Consider the following 17999-nt stretch of genomic DNA (forward strand, 5'->3'; position numbering starts at 1 on the left):
TGCGGGTCCCTGGCATCCTCAGCTGCTGAGAACCTGCCGGCCTGTCCTCCCTGCCCTGGGAGTTGCTCTCTCCTTGGTAACGGGTCCTGGGCGTGTTCCCCAGGAGAACGAGCAACCCAACCCGTACGTCGCGGCTGCCTTTGCAGTTCTCCTTTGCGCAGCTGACTCCCTGCTCCTGGGTCCACCCAGGACTGTGTGCAGGGAGATATTAGCTGCTTACTCGCCCGCGCGAAGTCCTTAACTCATTGTACTTTCTGGCTGTTTACCTCTGGATCTTGCTATCACCATTGACTATCCGTGAAAATACAATAGAAGGGGATATACATACATAGACACAGATACACAGGTACCACACAGACACACATGTGACACACATGATACGTAAACACGTGATACGTAAACACACATTATCCATATTAAGTACAAACTAGTCACTTGGAACCTATTAGAAACACAGATTGGAATATGACCCCAGTAGAGCCCCAAGTTCCCATCTTTAGTCCTTTTTTCTTTGTGAGCTGGATTTCCTGAATTCTTACCAGCTGGGACAGTAAGAACCAGTTAGTGCTTTTATGGCTTTCACTTTGCAAGTTCGGGAGGAAGTCAAGAAAAGATCAGGGGTGGAGGACAAACTTGGCCCAGAAATTGCCATGCTGATGTAGCTCTGAAGTTAAATGTGGGGTGGACCTCAGGGGACTAACTGTGCTTCTCGAATGAGAAGTGACCAGGCAGCACTCACTTAAGAGAGCGCCCTCGGGTCCTGCGAAGGCTGCCGCGCTAGTAAGAGGAAGGAGCCCGGGGCACCTGCTGATGACAGAAGGTCTTTTGCTCTGAGTCACTGTCGACCTACACGTGTGACCTCTACCTTCTCTGGTAGATCTTAGCGTGTCCTGTCTGAGGCACTTTGCAAATAGGTCTCCTTTATTTTTATTTTTTTAATTTACTTTTGGCTGCATCGTGTCTTTGTTGCTGCACGCAGCCTGTCTCTAGTTGTGGCGAGGTGGGGGGGGGGGGGGCTACTCTTCGTTGCGGTGCGCGGGCTTCTCATTGCCGTGGCTTCTCTTGTTGTGGAGCGCGGGCTTCAGTAGTTGTGGCACAGGGGCTTAGCTGCTCCGGGGCATGTGGGATCTTCCCAGACCAGAGCTCCAACCCGTGTCGCCTGCATTGGCAGGCGGATTTTTAACCACTGCGCCACCAGGGAAGTCCCTAGAGCTCTTTTTAAATTAACATATTAAATGTGAACCCAGATGGCCAGAGTCGCTTAGATTTTAGCAATAAATTGTAGCTGATTTAATTCTCCGTTTTAATGAGGTGGTGGCTATTTATTAAATAATAGGTACCAGGTGCTTTCGTGTGCGTCTGTGGATGCTAGAGTTCAAGAGTTCTATAGTAAGAAAAAAACGTTCAAGTGTTCCTCAACTCTTTGAAGTGAAAGATTGGGGAGGCGTTCATGAATTGTCATGAATTAGGTTTTACTGTCTTTAGAGGCAGTGTGGCTTCAATGGAAGGGAGGCGCGAGGTTTGCGTTTCCACGGCAGGCCAGGTGAAGTCATGGGCGACAGGGCCTCTGAGCTGTGAGTCATACTTCTCCCGCTGTTGTCCACTTGATGACGTCTAAATGCCATTCTGTCTGTTGTAACCTGACAGCTGCTGTGTATTGTTCTCTAAACCTTCCATTGCATTGTTTGGGTTATTTTGATAACTTCTAGTTTAATGTTGTCCACGAAAATAATCAATCAACAGTCTATAACAGGAATAGAAAAGAGGTTTATCTGAGCCAAACTGAGGACTACAGCCCAGAGAAGCCTGCTTCCCAGATTACTCTGAGGAACCGCTGCCAAGAAGCATGGTGTTCGGCACAGCTTTATGTCTTGTCAAAACAAAGAACGTTAAACAAGTCAGGAATACATTGCTTCAGAGTTTCAAAACAGACCAGCACGTACCCAGCGAGTCAGTGTGGCCTTGGCACCTGGGTTAGCACCGAAGGAGCGCCAGCATTGGCGTTCCAGGAACGGAGGCCTTTAATCTTTATTTTTAACATGGACATTCTTTACTTGTGGTCAGTGAGCCCTTTTCTTTAATAACTAATGCAAATGTACAGTGTATGTTTGCTAGGCTACAAACAGGCTGTTTAAGTTAGCATAGAATTCAAGTTAACTCATGTATAAGCCGGAATGACTTCCCCGGACCTCAGTAAGTTAGCATTTCTTTTATCAATGTGTGCCTAATACAGGTTAAAAAAATAAAAATAAACAACACCTAACTTCCCCGAGCTGGGTTAATATTGTCTTAATTTGGAAGCAGAGAACAAACCTGCCCCCTTTTGGGGTCCCAGCAGGTCTGGCTCTCTTCTGTCCTCTTCCAGATGCTGAGCCCTTCCAGCTGCTGTCTCTGGGCTTGAGGTAGTGCCAGTGGGGAGTGTGGCCCCAGCTGGCTGATGGGGGAAGGGAGGGGAGTTGGAGGTGGTCCATGGTCTACTCTCGACCAGCCGTTGAACCTGGAAGGGACCTTTCTCCTGAGGACATAGCAAGAGAGACATGCAACGAGCAGTTGAGTCTGAGTGCAGCTGCCCGGATGGGGTTGGGACATCTGTAATGCCCAGGCCTGGTATCATGTCCCGGGAGGACACACCTCCAGGGCCCCAAGGGGTTGCCGGGGTGTGTGGGGAGGAGGTCTTCTATCCCACTTGTTAGGCAGTAGGTTACATCTCTTACTGGCACTTGTGCTCTACCTGCCGGGTCTCTGATTGCTGCCCTCCTTAGGGTCTCCTTTAACAGCTCTGAGTGTGTCTTAACGGAGAACAGCTCTGCCTATGAATGGAAGGGTCAATCAGAGGCTCATTTTATTATTCAGTCAGGTCGGAAGGAAGTGTGTCAGCGAAAGCAGCAAAGGCACGGCCGGCTGATTTGTTGCGAGTTTGATGGTTATTATAACGCCCACGAGCTCCAGCTTCGGCACAGCTAGCTATACGTGCATGTGAAGCATGCCTGCATGTGTTTTTCAGGGGTGTGTGTGTGTGTGTGTGTGTGTGTGTGTGTCTGTGCGCGCGCGCGCATATAAGTACATTTCAGGGAAAGATAGAAATGGATACGGATGTGGAAATGGATGAGTATGGAAAGATCAGTGTCTCACTGCAGCTTCCAAAAGAAACAGTCTTTGTTTTTCTTATATTTAATAATAGACTACTGATTTTAAAGTTTTTATCAATTTATTTGCTGCCCGTCTTAGAAAGTTCTGTTCCTTTGTATATGGCAATTTCCCGAAATAAGCCACATGAAAATATTGTTGCAACATGAAGGAAATACTTCTGAATATCACAGTTGGAGGATTTCTACACACATTGTTTTTTTAAACGTTTGTGTGAATTATACTTTGCCCCCAAATTGCAGTCTCTGTGTATATGTATGTGTGTGTCTGTAATGTGTGTACCTCCTGTCCTGTGGTATGACATGCCAGTGTACCGGCCAATGTCCAGTGTGTGTTTGGCGTTGACGCCTTGTGTTAGGAATTGCGGCGGGGACAGGCGAAGGCAAACATATGTGGATTTAATTCCTTAACATGACTGAAGGAGGTTATGGAGACGTGGGTGTAGTCCTGTTTGGGGAGAAGATGTTAATTGGAACCGTTGGCTCATTTTTCTTCCTTCCTCCCCTAGAGACGCAGATGCCCAGTGTGCAGAAGACAGTCCAGGAGCGCAGCGGGACCCCCAGCAGCCATCCCAGGTCTCTGAACCACCTGGCGCCCGGGAAGCTCCCGAGGTGGCCGCGGAGGGCCGTGGCCGGGCGGGGACCCTTCCTTGCGATTACAGATACCCGGAGGAGCGCGCGCCCGCGGACCGGCCTGCCGCCCCGCATGCCCGGGGGCAGGACCCCTGGCCCCTGAGCGCCGCCCCGCTCTCCCGGAGGCCTGCCCCGCAGAGGCCGCCGCCGCCCAGGCGTGAGCCCAGGCCCTTGGGGGGCGCACCTGCGGCTGCTCACCTGGGCGCGCCCGGCAGGCCCCGCCCCGTGGCCCCGGAGGTGTGCTCGGACCGCCCGGCCCTCGCCGGCAGCAGCCCCGGCGCGTCGGCGGAGAAGCTGAGCGCCGCCTGGCCCGCGGCAGATGGCCCACGGGCCGCGGGGGAGCCGGCCGGGCAGCATGTAGACGAGCGCGCAGCCTGGCCCCGGCGGGAGGAGCCGCTCCCTTGCAAGTTCCGGCCCCTGCAGACCTCCGCCATGGAGACCTCGCGCTCCCCGTCGCCTCAGTTCGCGCCCCAGAAGCTGACGGACAAACCCCCGCTGCTCATCCAGGATGATAATTCCACCAGGTACTGTCTCTGGGCGGCGGCGGCCTGAGGCCTTCTTCCCCTTTCCCGGCTCCCTTCCACCGTGGGAGGCTTTCAGTGCTCCTTTCCTGGGTGGTGAACCACTGCCGCCTTGCTCCCGCCCCCCCATCCTGGATTTTAAGTTGGTCCTGGGGACTGACATGGGGGAGAACCCACCACTCCAGTGGTCAGCTGGATTTTTAACTTGCTGGGGGCTTTCCTGCCCCACAGAGGGTAGGGGGGGCGGGGTAAAGGAGGGAGTAGACCGTCCCCTGTCCTGTTCTTCCAAGCCCAACAGGTTGATACCTGCATTACCTTACAGGCTTCTGCACACCGGGGCTGGTTTTCCCAGCTGAGTTCTGTTTGTAATCAGAATCAAGTTTAACCTAAGCATGAGACCTTCAAGCAAAATTGGTGTTTTTCATCATGTCCAGTGTTTCCACATTCCATTTTTTCTAGTTCTTTATTTATTTATTTTTATTTTTGGCTGTGTTGGGTCTTCGTTTCTGTGCAAGGGCTTTCTCTAGTTGTGGCAAGTGGGGGCCACTCTTCATCGCGGTGCGCGGGCCTCTCACTATCGCGGCCTCTCTTGTTGCGGAGCACAGGCTCCAGACGCGCAGGCTCAGTAGTTGTGGCTCACGGGCCCAGTTGCTCCGCGGCATGTGGGATCTTCCCAGACCAGGGCTCGAACCCGTGTCCCCTGCATTGGCAGGCAGATTCTCAACCACTGCGCCACCAGGGAAGCCCTCTAGTTCTTTTTATATGAAAAGGCTGAGGTGGTAATATATCTATTATTAAAGCAGAGGAAAACTTGATCACGTTCCGTGGTGCTGTTCTCAGAATTATCGGCATGGAATTGTCTGTTGTGCGCATTGAGGCATTGGTGAATGCTGTCAGGCAGGGACCAGTCAAGAACTGAGAAATAGAAGGGGGGGGGGGATTTTCTTCTCCTTCTCTAGAGCATTGGTTCTCAGCCGGGGTCGGCGGGGTGGCGGAGGTGGGGGCATTTCGGCCCCCAGGGGGACACTGGGCAGTGTCTGCAGACGTTCTGGGCGTCTCAGCTGCTAGGCGTGGGGCTCGCTCCTCAGCTCCTGGCATCTAGTGGGTGGAGGCCAGGGGTGCCGCTCAGTACCCTGCAGTGCCCAGGACGGCCCCCTAGCAAAGAATTCGCTGGCCCTGCACGTCAGTACCGTCTGATACAGTAGCTACCGGTCCCACGTGGCCATAGCGATGTAAGTTAATGAGCATGAAATAAAACCCGTTGCTCAGCTGCACCCTCTGGGGCTAGTGGCTGCCACCCTGGACAGCCCAGATTATGGCTGTTTTCATCATCATGGAAAGTTCTGTTGGATCTCCCCGCTGTAAAGTCTTGAACTTTTTTTTTTTTTTTTTTTTTTTTTTTTTTTTTACCCTTAAGATAACTTGGCAGAGAGGAAATAGTACTGATAGCGTCCTGGGTCTCCATGCGTGGCATGGCAAATGCAGCTGCACCTGCAGGCCGGCACTGCTCTGCGTCGTTCAGAATGCAGGTGTCACTTAGAGATCCCTTCTGTTGGCAACGTTGTTCGGCTCTGAAAGGGAGGAGAAGCGATGAAGTGGTGTGTGTGGTTGGTGGAGCGTGTTGGTACCGTTGTAGGTAAGGCGACCGGGCCCCTCGGTTCTCGGGAGCTGGTTTGGGCACAGTGGGCTCCGCGGCTTTGCGGAGAAACAGGGCCACGTGCTTGTGCAGTGCGCATGATGTCTGTAGACTTTAGGAGGTGGGTAGCGGTTTTCATTTTTTCTTGCCCCAAGCGAGCGTGGGTTTTCTCACCCTGTCTTTTCTGTGAGAGGGGTTTCAAGAAGCAGTGGCAGTACTTGTTGACGATACTGAGCGCGGGTGTCTTCAGGCATCTGCTCTGTTCCCATCCAGTGTGTCAATTGAGACAACAAAGGTTGTCTCGTCCCTTGCTGTGCAAGCCCCCGTAGAGCGCCCGATTCCGGTCAGTGTGCAGAGCTAACTCGGTGTGTGTCCTCTCAGGGAGCACAGTGCAGCAGATGGTAGCCATGTCACCCACGAAGTTCCTACCAAGGAGGTGGCTCATGATGTACTGAGTTCAGTGTCCCCGTCCCCAGAGCGGGTGTTACCGGTTAGCGTGGGCCTGAGAGAGTGGAATCCCGCCGGCGCTCCACACGAGTGCTGGCCGCCTCCATACCCACCGCCAGCCACCAACGGGCAGCGAGTGCAGCACACCGGCCGGGGCCTCCCAAGCTGCCTGGTGTTCGGGCACAGCTCAGAGACTCTCTTCTTGTCCGCACGTCTGCTGACTGATTTCTTGAGCACTACCCGCCCACCTCATCTCCCTCTGTGTTCCTCTCTCCCCCCTTCCAGTTACCTCTGCTGGGGAACCAGCCAGGGTGCAGAGCAGCTCCTGTGTCCCTGAGACACGCCTTCCCGAATTCAGCAGGCGGGTCCAGAGCCCTCCCGTGTGCCAGGCCGCGGCAGGGATGCAGAGAGGAAGGAAGTGCAGCCTTCCCACCCTGTGGGGAATTTCAGAGTACTCATTCACTCCGAATAAAAATGCATCAACTCCTGTCCTAAAGCCAGGAAGCTTACTTTTAAAATCTTTTAAAATTTTGAGGGTTTTGTTGGTTTACAACAAAATGGAGACAATGCCCAGCAGCACGGGCCAGTGAAAGTTAGAGATTTGATTGCTCCCAGAGGTGTTCCCAGGAGATCTCCTGGAGCCGGTTTCTGGGTTTGGGAGTGTGTGTGAGCATGGAGCTGGGGGGCTGCTTCGGGGTCTTTCGGACAGTCTCGCGATCACCTCGGGCATCTCGTGGTTTGAGAATCTCCTTGTGGGTGTTGTGGTTTATCAGACCCAGGGCGGCATGTGGGCTGAGGGCTCCCTCGGGCCTGGGTGTGTGAGCAGAGCGGGTTGGAGTGTTTGCTGTTGGGGGCTGGGCCCCTGTGGGCAGCGGGCGGCCCAGCTGCACGGAGCCCGCACTCGGGGAGGAGCCGCCCCACGGAGAGGGGGCCAGGCCCGGCACACCCCGCATCCTCCGTCCCTCCTGGTCCTGCTTCCCATGAGGAACGGGTGCGGTCTGGCTGCGGTAAGGTCTTGTCCACTGTGTTTTGTCTTCATTTTGAGGTAGAGGTTCATCAGACTTCCTAAGTGTGAAAGTCTGCCGAGGTTTCAAGAGGAGAGATCAGTTGTGCTTAGAAATGACCAGGAAGAGATGCTTTGTTGGAAAGTATAGGACGACCTGCGGAGGATTTGTTTTTGTTTTTACCTCATGTCTCCCTTCGCTGGAAATCAAGTTTCCCCACGAATCGGGGCGGGGGGGAGATGCAAATACACGCTGACTTTTAGTCCCTAACAGGTGTTGAGGGTTTCTAAGCATGGAATGCAAGGAATGGAATGAAGAGAGGGGTTCTTGTTTGTGTGTTCTTGCTTCGATAAGATGCCAGAATTTTCCTTCTGAAGTTTAGCATGTCTGAGCAGTATTATCCACAGAGTGATAGCCTTTTGAAATTTATTCACTAAGAAGGCATGACGGACTATATATGACCACCTGGATTAATAAACACCTCTGCTCTCAATGGTTTCTGCTGGAGGAAAGAAGAAAATAAAAGTATTTCATTGTAGCCTGCATGCCCCGCCCTTGGGAACAAGGAAAGAACCGTAATGTGTTGCGTTATGCCCCTTGTGCACCATAAAATTACGTCCGTTCGGATCATAGAAGTGGTTTTAGGCTGAGTTGGGAACAAGTCGGGGTTTTGGTTGTATGATTTTGGCTTGTTTTTTTGCCTTCCCTCCCGGCTACCAGCAGATGGCTCTCTTTCTCCAGTTTGTCCTTTAAGGGTGTTGGAAATGGATTCGTGTCCCAGTGGCCCTGGCCCGAGGGACACCACCACCCCCCCCCCCCCGCCCCCGGCGCCAGCCGGCTCTCGGGTGGTCCCTGGCGAAGCCCCGTTGCCTCGACCAGGCCGTTCCTTTCCGTTTTCGCTTCCCTGTGGGCGCTCCAGGTGCCTCTCCCGCTCCTTTCACCGACAAACTTTTTTTTTTTTTTTTTTTTTTTTAAAAAGGACGCCTGCATGAGTCATTTAAGGTAACACAGGAGCAGCGTGTCCCGTGTTTGCTGCTGGATTCTTATCTCTCTGGTGTGAAATGCCGTGTGGAGGGCAGCTTGAAGCGTGGGGCAGTGGAAGGCAGGTGGGGTGAGACCCAGGGCGCACGGGGGTCCAAGGACGCTTCCGATCGGGACCGGGACCGGGCGGTGCTCAGCATGCGCTCAGAACACGGCTGCTTTCTAAAGGAGTCCTCCGGCCACCCCGAGGGCCACGCAGGCGCCCAGCTTTGAGAGACGCTGGCTGAGGCACCGATGCTACTTCTGTGAAATAACGCCTGTCTGTTGCAGGGCTCCCTTACAAAAGAAAATCTCACTGCGCAGGCTTGTTACCGTTTGCTCTGCCATTGACCTAGAAACAAATGAACGTAGCACTGCCCTTCTGTCAGTAAGCCTTCAGGATGTGCCTTCAGGCGTGCAGGTGACTGCTGGAAAATGGAGAGACACCTAGACGCCCAGGAGGCTTAGGAGATCAAGTTAGGGGTGGCAGGCACTCCTCAACCTGGTCTCCCCATCCTGGGACGTGTGACCATGAAGGCTTCTCCCCTGGGGCCGCTGCAGGCCTTTGAGTCAGGCTTCCCCGGCTGTAAGGGGATGCGGAAACCAGCCGATTTCTCATCCAATTTCTAATTCTGGTCTGTGCCTGGGCGTACAGTGTGTCTTTAGCAGACGGCCCTTCTCTTCGCAGAGTCGAGCGGGTGATAGACAACAACACCACGGTGAAGATGGTGCCCATCAAGATCGTGCACTCGGAGAGCCAGCCCGAGAAGGAGAGCCGCCAGGGCCTGGCGCGCGTCCCGGAGCCACCCGTGCTGCCCAGCGGGCTCGAGCGGGACCAGATCAAGACGCTTAGCAGGTCCGAGCAGTCCTACTCCCGCTTCTGCCTGTACAGCCGCCAGGGCGCCGAGCCCCAGCCCCCTGGCGCCCCAGGGCCCACGGCCAAGGACAGCCGGGCCTCCCCGCCCACGCTCAGTTACGTGCAGGCCAAAGAGAGGACTGCCGAAGACCTCAAGTCGGAGGAGCTGGCCCGCGAGATCGCGGGCAAGGACAGGTCCCTGGCGGATATCCTGGACCCCGGTGTGAAGATCAGAACCACCATGGACCTTATGGAGGGCATCTTCCCCAAAGACGAGCACCTCTTGGAAGAAGCTCAGCAGCGGAGGAACCTGCTCTCCAAAATCCCCTCTCCCAGAACCATGGAGGAGAAGTGAGTAGACGCTGCCCTGGGTTCTGCCCCCTGGCTGTGTGTGGTTCTGCCCGGTGCCTCTTAGGCTTACATGTGTGTGGTTCTGCCCGGTGCCTCTTAGGCTTACAAGGGCGAGGGGGTGTATCTGTTTGTTTGTCTGTTTTCATGACTGCTCTTTGGGGACAGATTTCCGTAAGTGCTTCTGTTTTTGTCTGTTTTCATGACTGCTCTTTGGGGACAGATTTCCGTAAGTGCTTCTGTTTGTCTGTTTTCATGACTGCTCTTTGGGGACAGATTTCCGTAAGTGCTTATTACTTCGCGCTTTGGGGCTCCTTTGTCACCCTCCCGACGTTAAAAGCCCATTCTGGGGGTGATGACGTCAGGTCCGGGCAAAGATGTGAAAATACACGTTTCCGGTGATGCCCACGGGGCTTTTTCTCCTAAGGCAGTGGTTCTCAGCCGGAGGCTGTTGTCTCCCGCCACGGGACGGTTGGCAACGTCGGGCTACGCTTCCGGTTGTCACCACTGGGAGAGGTGCCCCCGGCGGCATCTAGTGGGTGGAGACCAGGGACGCTGCTCGCTCTTCCGCAGTGCACGGGACGGCCCCCATCAAGAATGGCCCGGCCCCAAATGTCACTAGTACTGAAGCTGAGAAACTTGTCACAAGAGGAGTGAAAGTTGAGACTACTTAGGATATGTGTTTATGAAAGAGGCTTTCTGTTGTGACTTATTTAACTGAGGGCGTGAATTGGCTGTAGTAGGTTTTGTAAAGAGCGCTTTCCAGCCCCTGTCCTTTTGTCACCTGCCCACAAAGGCGAATCTGCTTACATCTCTCCTGTTGCTGTACATGGTCTCCGTAAGCATCGTTGATTGACAGTAGGCGGCAGTACCAGTGCTGGGCAGACAGGAAGTCAGGCAAGAGGCAGCAAATGTGGCTGCTGGTAGAAAGGTGCCCGGTGAACTTGGGGCCTGTGGCCACGCCTACAGGTAGCGGCAGACATCTCCCCACAGACCTCAGGCTCCCGGCGGATACCATCTGCACTCTCCTCCCTCCGGGGAGGGGCTTTGAGTACCATTTGGCGGGGTGTTTTAGCTCTGACCTCACAGCCTACTCTTTCCCCACTTTTGCCGTCTCATCCCTCTAGCTGGTGCCTTTTCGTTAGCACCACCGTTTGCCGGTCCCGGCCCAGGCGGTGGGACTCACGGGCACGTCTGTGTGTACGATCAGAGCTAACGGGTGTTCTGGCGTTTTGTTACCCAGGAAGGAGGAGCTGAGCGTGCCGGCGGCCGTGTCCCTGGCCACCACCTCCACCTACTACAGCACGTCGGCCCCCAAGGCGGAGCTGCTGATTAAGATGAAGGACCTGCGGGGGCAGCAGGAGCCCGAAGAGGATGCAGGGAGTGACCCGGACCACGACCTGTCGGTGAAGAAGGTAGGGAGGGAAGCTGGAGTTCCAAATGCGCACGCGCTGGCTGGCGGGCAGGCAGGGGGGCGGCGCGCGGCTCCACCCCGACCCTGGGCCCCGCGCCGAGGGCCACTTGTGTTGGGCTTCGATGCGGGACGCTGACATTTGGGCCTGTGTATTAAGCCCTTTGTGGGGGAGTCTTCTGTTCTAAACTTGGGCCTCTCTGCCAGGGTCTCTTTGCCATGTCTTTGTAATGAGATCCAGTGTCAAATTAGCTAGGTGGCCACCAGTCTCTCTCATTTTAAGGTCAACTGATATGTCTCTTCTACCGCAGTTAAATCCAGAGGACTTAACTGTGTGACTTTCCGCAAGGGACATGTCCTCTTTGACTATCAGTTTCAAATACCTGTAATCCGATGATGTTAAATTCAACAGTATATTGTGAAGTGCGTTGTTAACCAAAAAGCATCATTTGTTCAACTCCAAAAACTCACCCAGGCACTTGGGGGTACAGCAGTAGACAAAACAGACTAGAGTCCTTATTTCCCTGAAGGCACTTGTGTGCTCACAGAAGAAGAGATGGACAGCCAACATAAAAAACAAATATAAAAAAACAAACAGGGCCCCGTGGGCCAAACCCTGCCCCCCACCTGCTTTTGTAAATAAAGTTTTATTGCAGCACGGCCACATTCATTCATTTACATATGGTCTCTGGTAGCTTTCACGCTACACCAGCAGTGTTGAGTAGTTGCAACAGTGGCTGTGTGGCCCCCGAAGTCTAAAATATTTACTGTTTGGCCGTTCATAGAAAAAGTTTGCCAACCCTTAATGTAATAGGTCGGGTGGTCAGAAAACTAAAACAGCGTGAAGGAATAGAGAGAGGTAAAGGAGTAGGATTGTAGAGAAGGCTCTGGTGAGCTGACGATGAACAGAGGCCTGGAGTGATGTGAGGGAATGTCTGGTTGATCTGGGGAGGGGCGGGGGGGGGGGGTGGGGTTTGGGCAGCAAGTGCAAAGGCCCTGGGGTGGGAGTTCTGTGACACGTTGGGGAAGCAGCAGAGGCCAATGGCTGGAGCTGTGTGGACAAGGAAGGGGGAGGATTAGAGAGGAGGTCAGAGGTGAAATAGCGTGTAACCATGAGGTCATGGTAGGGACAAAATTATTGCTATCAGCGCCAATGTCTTCACTCCTGTAGGAGCTTCAAATCTTCATGGCATGTCAGCGGGCCAGACTTGTGACATCTAGGTGTGATTACCTGTTTTTTTATAGGAAGGACTTAGCATAAGGGGAGAAGGGAATTGCCCAAGGCAGTTAGTTTCAGAGGATAGCATGTGCTGTTTATTCCAGGGGCTTTGAGCATGCGTAGTCAGCACCAGGAGAAGAAAAGGAGGGAACCAGCATTTGGTAAATTTTTCCATACCCTTAGCATCTTGGAAGGGGCTTTCATAAAAAATACTGATTTTTTTTTTTTTTTTTTTTTGACAAGACCCTTGCAAAGGATAATGTTTAATACCTCCTCGTATTGTTAGTTGTTAAAAAATGCCATTGATTGGTTTCAAATATGATAGACAAACCCATTCCAGAAGAAATACCCTCCCTGACCCTTGTGTAAAAGAAAATGACTTTTTCAATTTAGGAAGTGATAGCCTTTTTTTAATTCAAAAAGGAAATGAAAAATAAAAGAGTTTTGGTCCTGGGATTCTAGAGGCCCTGTGTCTGGCACAGGGTACCATTTGCTTTCTTCTGGTTGTGTTTTCCACGTTCTTAAAAATAATGAATTAAAAAAAGAAAGTGTTATTCTCATAAACCTAGAAAAAATATCCAGTTTGGACAGTTTTAATTCCGTTCCCACCCTAGATGCAAAGAACTTACGTTCTTTACAGTATGCCTTTGTTTCTCGTGATGTACTGAATTTGGGAAGCAGCAGCCTTGGTACCGCTCCCTTCATCTGCCTGGTGCCTCTTCCGATTTCTTTGGGGGCACGAGATGCCGGGCACTGCCTCCCCGTAGATGGTGGCTTTGGGATTGAGATGAGTCACTTGTGAGCTTGCCCCCTGCCCACCACCCCACCAGGATTAAATTCGTAAGCCAACTGACGTTTTTAGTTCAATAAGCGCATGTGGGGCAATTTCACCCCAAGCAGGAAGTGCTTTAAATGGCGGTTCTCTGTGGTGTTACTGACCCAGTAGTCCTGCTTTTCTGCTTGATTTGGCCTACAGGCTGCGCTGCCTCTGCTCCCTTTCCAGTGCCCTCATATCTCCGGTGTCACGCGCTTACAAAGCGTGCAGGGGACGAGGAGAAGGGAGGGCCGTGCAGGTGCGCTTGGGAGGACTTGATGGCTCACTTGATGATAGGAAGACAGCAAGACCCCTGAAGCCCCGTGCACCAGACATTCCCAGGGGGACCTCGGCTGTCGTGATCAGAGTCACTGGTGGTCACAGAGCCCAAGTGCCACAGCAGGTGATCCTCTATTTTAGGAGAAGACAGGACAGAGGCAAGAGAACAGAAGCCCCTGCGCAGGGAGGTGGTAAGGGAGTCCCGGGGCCAGCGGAAGCATTAACCTAGGAGGGCTACATACGTGGTGATCCCTGGGGCAGCTCAGGCAGACTCTGCTCAGAAACGGCCCCGGTCGAGTGATGGAGATGCTTCAGGAGAACCAAAGACAGCTGATGGGTTGAGTCTGGAACCTCTGAGGGTTAGGGCTTTTCCCTGGAACCAAGGGGTGGGTGCGAGGCCCAGAGAGACAAGACCTTGTTTCCCCCATGGTACGGGACAAAAGCAGGGCGTCTGGGGCTGAAGCGGGGGCCCATCCCAACAGAGGGGAGAGGCAGCAGTGCACCTGCTGAGACTGGGGGCCAGCTTCAGCCGCGACAGACTCTAACCCGAGGCCTCCCGGAACTCCACGTGCCGTCCACAGGCAGACAGGCTTGCCGCCGGTGCCCTCGGTACTGCCGATAGCCACTGATTTGTGTGCTACCCTGGGCCAGGCCTCATTCCAACTCTCTCAGAGCCTATGTCTCTACTTCATATAATGGCCCTTTAAGGAAGACGGGAAAGTGTTTCTAATAAACATCTATGCAAGACATAGAAAGGAATTTGGACTCCTTCCAGAGTGCCCAGTTTCAGGTTAGCCCAGCTGATACTGTAGGTGTTGAGGGCACCTCTTCATGCATCAGCATGAAATCTTCATTACGATAACTGCTGAAGAAGGATGAAACTGGAAAATTACCAGTAGCACTGGCTAGGGCTCCTCATCCATCCACAGCCGTCAAAATCACTTGACTCGTTCATTCACGTTAGGAGTGGCGCCAGGCAAGAACTGGGAAAGTCCTCCATCCCTGCAGTGTATTGTGTGCTTTTCCCTCAAGTAATGAATATCTAAAATACGGCCACCTTGGGACTTCCCTGGAGGTCCAGCGGTTGGGACTCTGCGCTTCTTCCACTGCAGGGGGTTTGGGGAACTAGGATCCCATGTGCCGTGTGTGCGGCCAAAAAAATAAATAAATACAAATAAAACAGGGCCACCTTCTCAGCTGTGGGATGTGGGATTCGAACTTGACTTAAACCATTTCTCAGATGGGTAGGTAAATAGACACACAGAGACAGAAGTGTGAACACACACACACACACACACACACACACACACACAGACTCACAGTCTGAGAGAAAACATCAAAGAAATCTAGACAGGGTTTTCAATTACCAAGGGAAGAAAATGTCTTGACATCCTGAGCTGGAAAAGCCAAAAGCAATTTATAAATTCCGTGTGGTCTTTCTTAGGAGAAAAACCATGATTAATCGGGAGGGTGGCGGTCCTTTGAAACTGCTCACCATTGTAATCTGCCGGATCTCCAGACATAGTGATAAGCCCAAGGCAGGTTGAACCAAGCAGAGGCAGTGCCCTGACTACAGCTCATGCCTTTCTAATTTGTGGCCTTGTTTTGGTACATAGATGCTGGATGGAGACCCTCTTTCGAAGCATCGTCCTGAGACACAGATCACCCGTATCAGGCATACGAAGTGTAGGGTGCCTTCAGTGCTTCAGTGGGTCTCCCGAGGTGGTTTGGTTTGGTTTTTTTTTTTTTTTCCCCCTGCCCAAATAGTCCCTGGGTTGGGGCCGTGTCTAGCAAACAGCAGTGGTGAACTCAGAGCAGCTTCTCGTGCACACTTGCAGTCTTGCCGGTAGCGGCTGTGGACAGGCGCTGACCGCGTGCCAAGCAGCGGGCTGAGCATCCGGGGATCTCACCCATCTTCATGTCAGCCCTGGAGGTCGGGGCAACCGCTCCCTGCTCAGCTCTGGACACCATCCTGGAGGGTTCCACGAGACTGAGGCTTCTCTCTGCTGAGCCCGGCGGACTCCGTCTGGGGTCAGAGTTTGGAAACTGCCCCAGGAGTGAGGGGTGGACGGCACGGACCATTTTCGCGGGTCCGTTGTACACAAAATAGTGTTGCTGACTACTGAGCAACAGACTGAGCTTAAAAATCCTCATCAGACTTCTTAACATTCCAACTAATTGTTTAATCCTCATTTTGCGGCGGGCAGCGGAGCACTGCTTCCGTGTTCATCACTCCAGCCTCGGGCCAGCACAGGGGTGCGCTGGCCTCTTAAACCGCACGTAACCTGCCGCGTCCGTCGACACAAGGTTGGCGGAGTCGTGCAGGGCGGGTGGCGGCAGGGTTCCGAAAAGGACAACGGGTGACTTTGCTCCTCACCGTTGGCCCTTCACCGTTCACTGTGTCAGGGCAGGCCACCTGTTGCATCCGCCATGGGTGGGTTTAACGGCAGCAGGACATCCGTAGTCATGGGGAAAGGGTTTTTCTGGGGAGGGCTTACCTGCTGGACTCCTTTTGAGCTGTCGTTTTAATTTTTCTCAAATGTGATGACCAAGGAGACAGACAATCTGCTTTGTCTGCCCCTCAACTCGGACCACATGGTGCCGCTTCACTTCAGGACGGTGACCGATTAAAAGGTCCCGTACATGTCATGTTTGCTCTCTGACAGTTCATCATTTAAAGAGCTGGCAGGAGGGGCGAACGGGGAGCTCGTATTGAATGGTCAGAGTTTCCGTTTCGGAGGATGGAGAGGATGTGGAGATGGCTGGCTGTGCTAGCTGCACAGCGCCGTGCATGTGCTTAATGCCACAACAGCACAGGAGAAAAGAGGCGGGACGGTAAATGTTGCAGCATGTATATTTCACCACGTTTAAAGAAGTCATTTATTTACATTTTGGTCAAATGGAGATCAGTACTTTATTATTCTGAAAGGCTTTCCTAAGTTCATTGACATCCTTCATTTGTCTTAATTTTTATTGCTAATTCTACACGGAAGACACTTTTTAATCATGGAGTTCAGTACCAGACGTTCAGTACCAGACTCGATAACTTCTGTGCGTGTAAGGCTTCAAATTGGGAACTTCCAAAGAAGGAAGCACAGGCAATTCCCCGGCGGTCCAGTGGTGAGGACTCTGCACTTTCACTGCTGAGGGCCCGGGTTTGATCCCTGGTCGGGGAACTAAGATCCCACAAGCTGCACAGCGCGGCCAGAAAAAAAAAAAAAAAAACCCCCCCCCCCCCCCCCAAAAAAAAAAACAAGGAAGCACAGAGGCCAGAAGAATCCTTGCAAAGATACAGGCTGAAACAAGGTTTACCGTGAGTAGCCCCAAGGGTCCCACTCCTGCATAGTCTGATAGGACAGTCACAGGATGAGAATAGGTTTGTTGTGTTTTCATTTCTAAATCAAACGGCAATGATTTAACGGGGAGGCCTTATCCTTCCCCTAGTCTTAAACATCCCCAGTTAGTTAGTTATATTTATTTTTGGCTGCGTTGGGTCTTTGTTGCTGCGCGCGGGCTTTCTCTAGTTGCGGCGAGTGGGGGCTACTCTTCGTCGCGGTGCCTGGGCTTCTCGTTGCGGTGGCTTCTCTTGTTGAGCACGGGCTCTAGGCGCACGGGCTTCAGTAGTTGTGGCACGTGGGCTCAGTAGTTGTGGCGCACGGGCTTAGTTGCTCCGCAGCATGCGGGCTCTTCCCGGACCAGGGCTCGAACCCGTGTCCCCTGCATGGGTAGGCGGATTCCCAACCACTGCGCCACCAGGGCAGTCCCCCCTGTTATTTACTGTTGCAAAACAAGCTGCCGTCCGGCTGAGCTCAGTCGCCCGCAGATCCGGGATGTGTGAGGGGGTGCCGCCAGGCGGCCCTGACCGCGTCCCCTGCCCTGTGCCCACAGCAGGAGCTCATCGAGAGCATCGGTCGCAAGCTGCAGGTGCTGCGGCAGGCGCGGCAGAGCCTGCGGGAGGACATGCAGGCCAACCGCGCGCTGGGGGACGAGGTGGAGGCCCTGGCCAAGGCCGTCTGCAAGCCCAACGAGTTCGACAAGTTCCGCATGTTCATCGGGGACCTGGACAAGGTGGTGAACCTCCTGCTGTCGCTGTCCGGCCGCCTGGCCCGCGTGGAAAACGCCCTCAACAATCTGGACGACGACGGCACTCCTCCCGGCGATCGGGTAACTATGGCCGAGGCTGACCTGGAAGGCGGGGCGGGGTGTGGCTTTCCCGTGGGGTGTGGAGCAAACCGCCCGGAAGCCTCGTTCGGCCGCTGCGGCCGCCTGTCTGCCTCGTAGCGCAAGATGCTGTCGAACGCCCAGGGCTCGCTCGCTCGCTCGCTCCCTCCTTGTAGCGGGGTGGGGGTGGGGGGGCCGCGGCGAGCGTCCCGGAGATTGGACATCTTCTCCTATAGTCCCACGATCGCTGCTAGTGTTGGTCTCTTCCTAGAACGTAGTCTCTGTTTGTAACCTTTCCCCACCGCCGGTAAGTGGGTAAGTGGAGCTCACCCACTGCCTGACGAGTCATCGGCACTCAGTGACAGTGGCGTTTGATGATGACTTTGTTGCTGTGACTTCACAAGAGGGCCGGCAGTGTCTAGAACGAGTCTAAGAGCTGCTCTGCTTTCCTCCTCCCTTCACAGCAGTGCAACTTGGGACATTTCTTAGTGGGTCTGCATTTCC

The 17999-nt window shown here is 53.5% G+C and overlaps 1 protein-coding gene across 13 annotated transcripts in view; it reads left to right on the plus strand.

Annotated features, from left to right (window-relative positions):
• The window catches only part of SHROOM2 (shroom family member 2), a 168501-nt gene extending 150869 nt beyond the window's left edge, over positions 1–17632 (plus strand). For 10 of the 13 annotated variants that reach the window (XM_068532936.1, XM_068532946.1, XM_068532939.1 and 7 more), the window contains 4 exons: positions 3656–4303; positions 9096–9614; positions 10855–11026; positions 17223–17632. In XM_068532936.1, the coding sequence (XP_068389037.1) occupies positions 3656–4303; positions 9096–9614; positions 10855–11026; positions 17223–17615 (1732 nt within the window). In that variant the 3' untranslated portion in view covers positions 17616–17632. Of the gene's footprint in view, positions 1–3655; positions 4304–9095; positions 9615–10854; positions 11027–14950; positions 15021–17222 lie in introns of all 13 variants that reach the window. The other 3 variants (XM_068532945.1, XM_068532948.1, XM_068532943.1) reach the window with 3 other exon arrangements.
• Positions 17633–17999: the final 367 nt, after the last annotated feature.

The sequence above is a fragment of the Eschrichtius robustus genome, chromosome X (assembly GCF_028021215.1).
Source record: "Eschrichtius robustus isolate mEscRob2 chromosome X, mEscRob2.pri, whole genome shotgun sequence".
NCBI classification, from domain to species: domain Eukaryota; kingdom Metazoa; phylum Chordata; class Mammalia; order Artiodactyla; family Eschrichtiidae; genus Eschrichtius; species Eschrichtius robustus.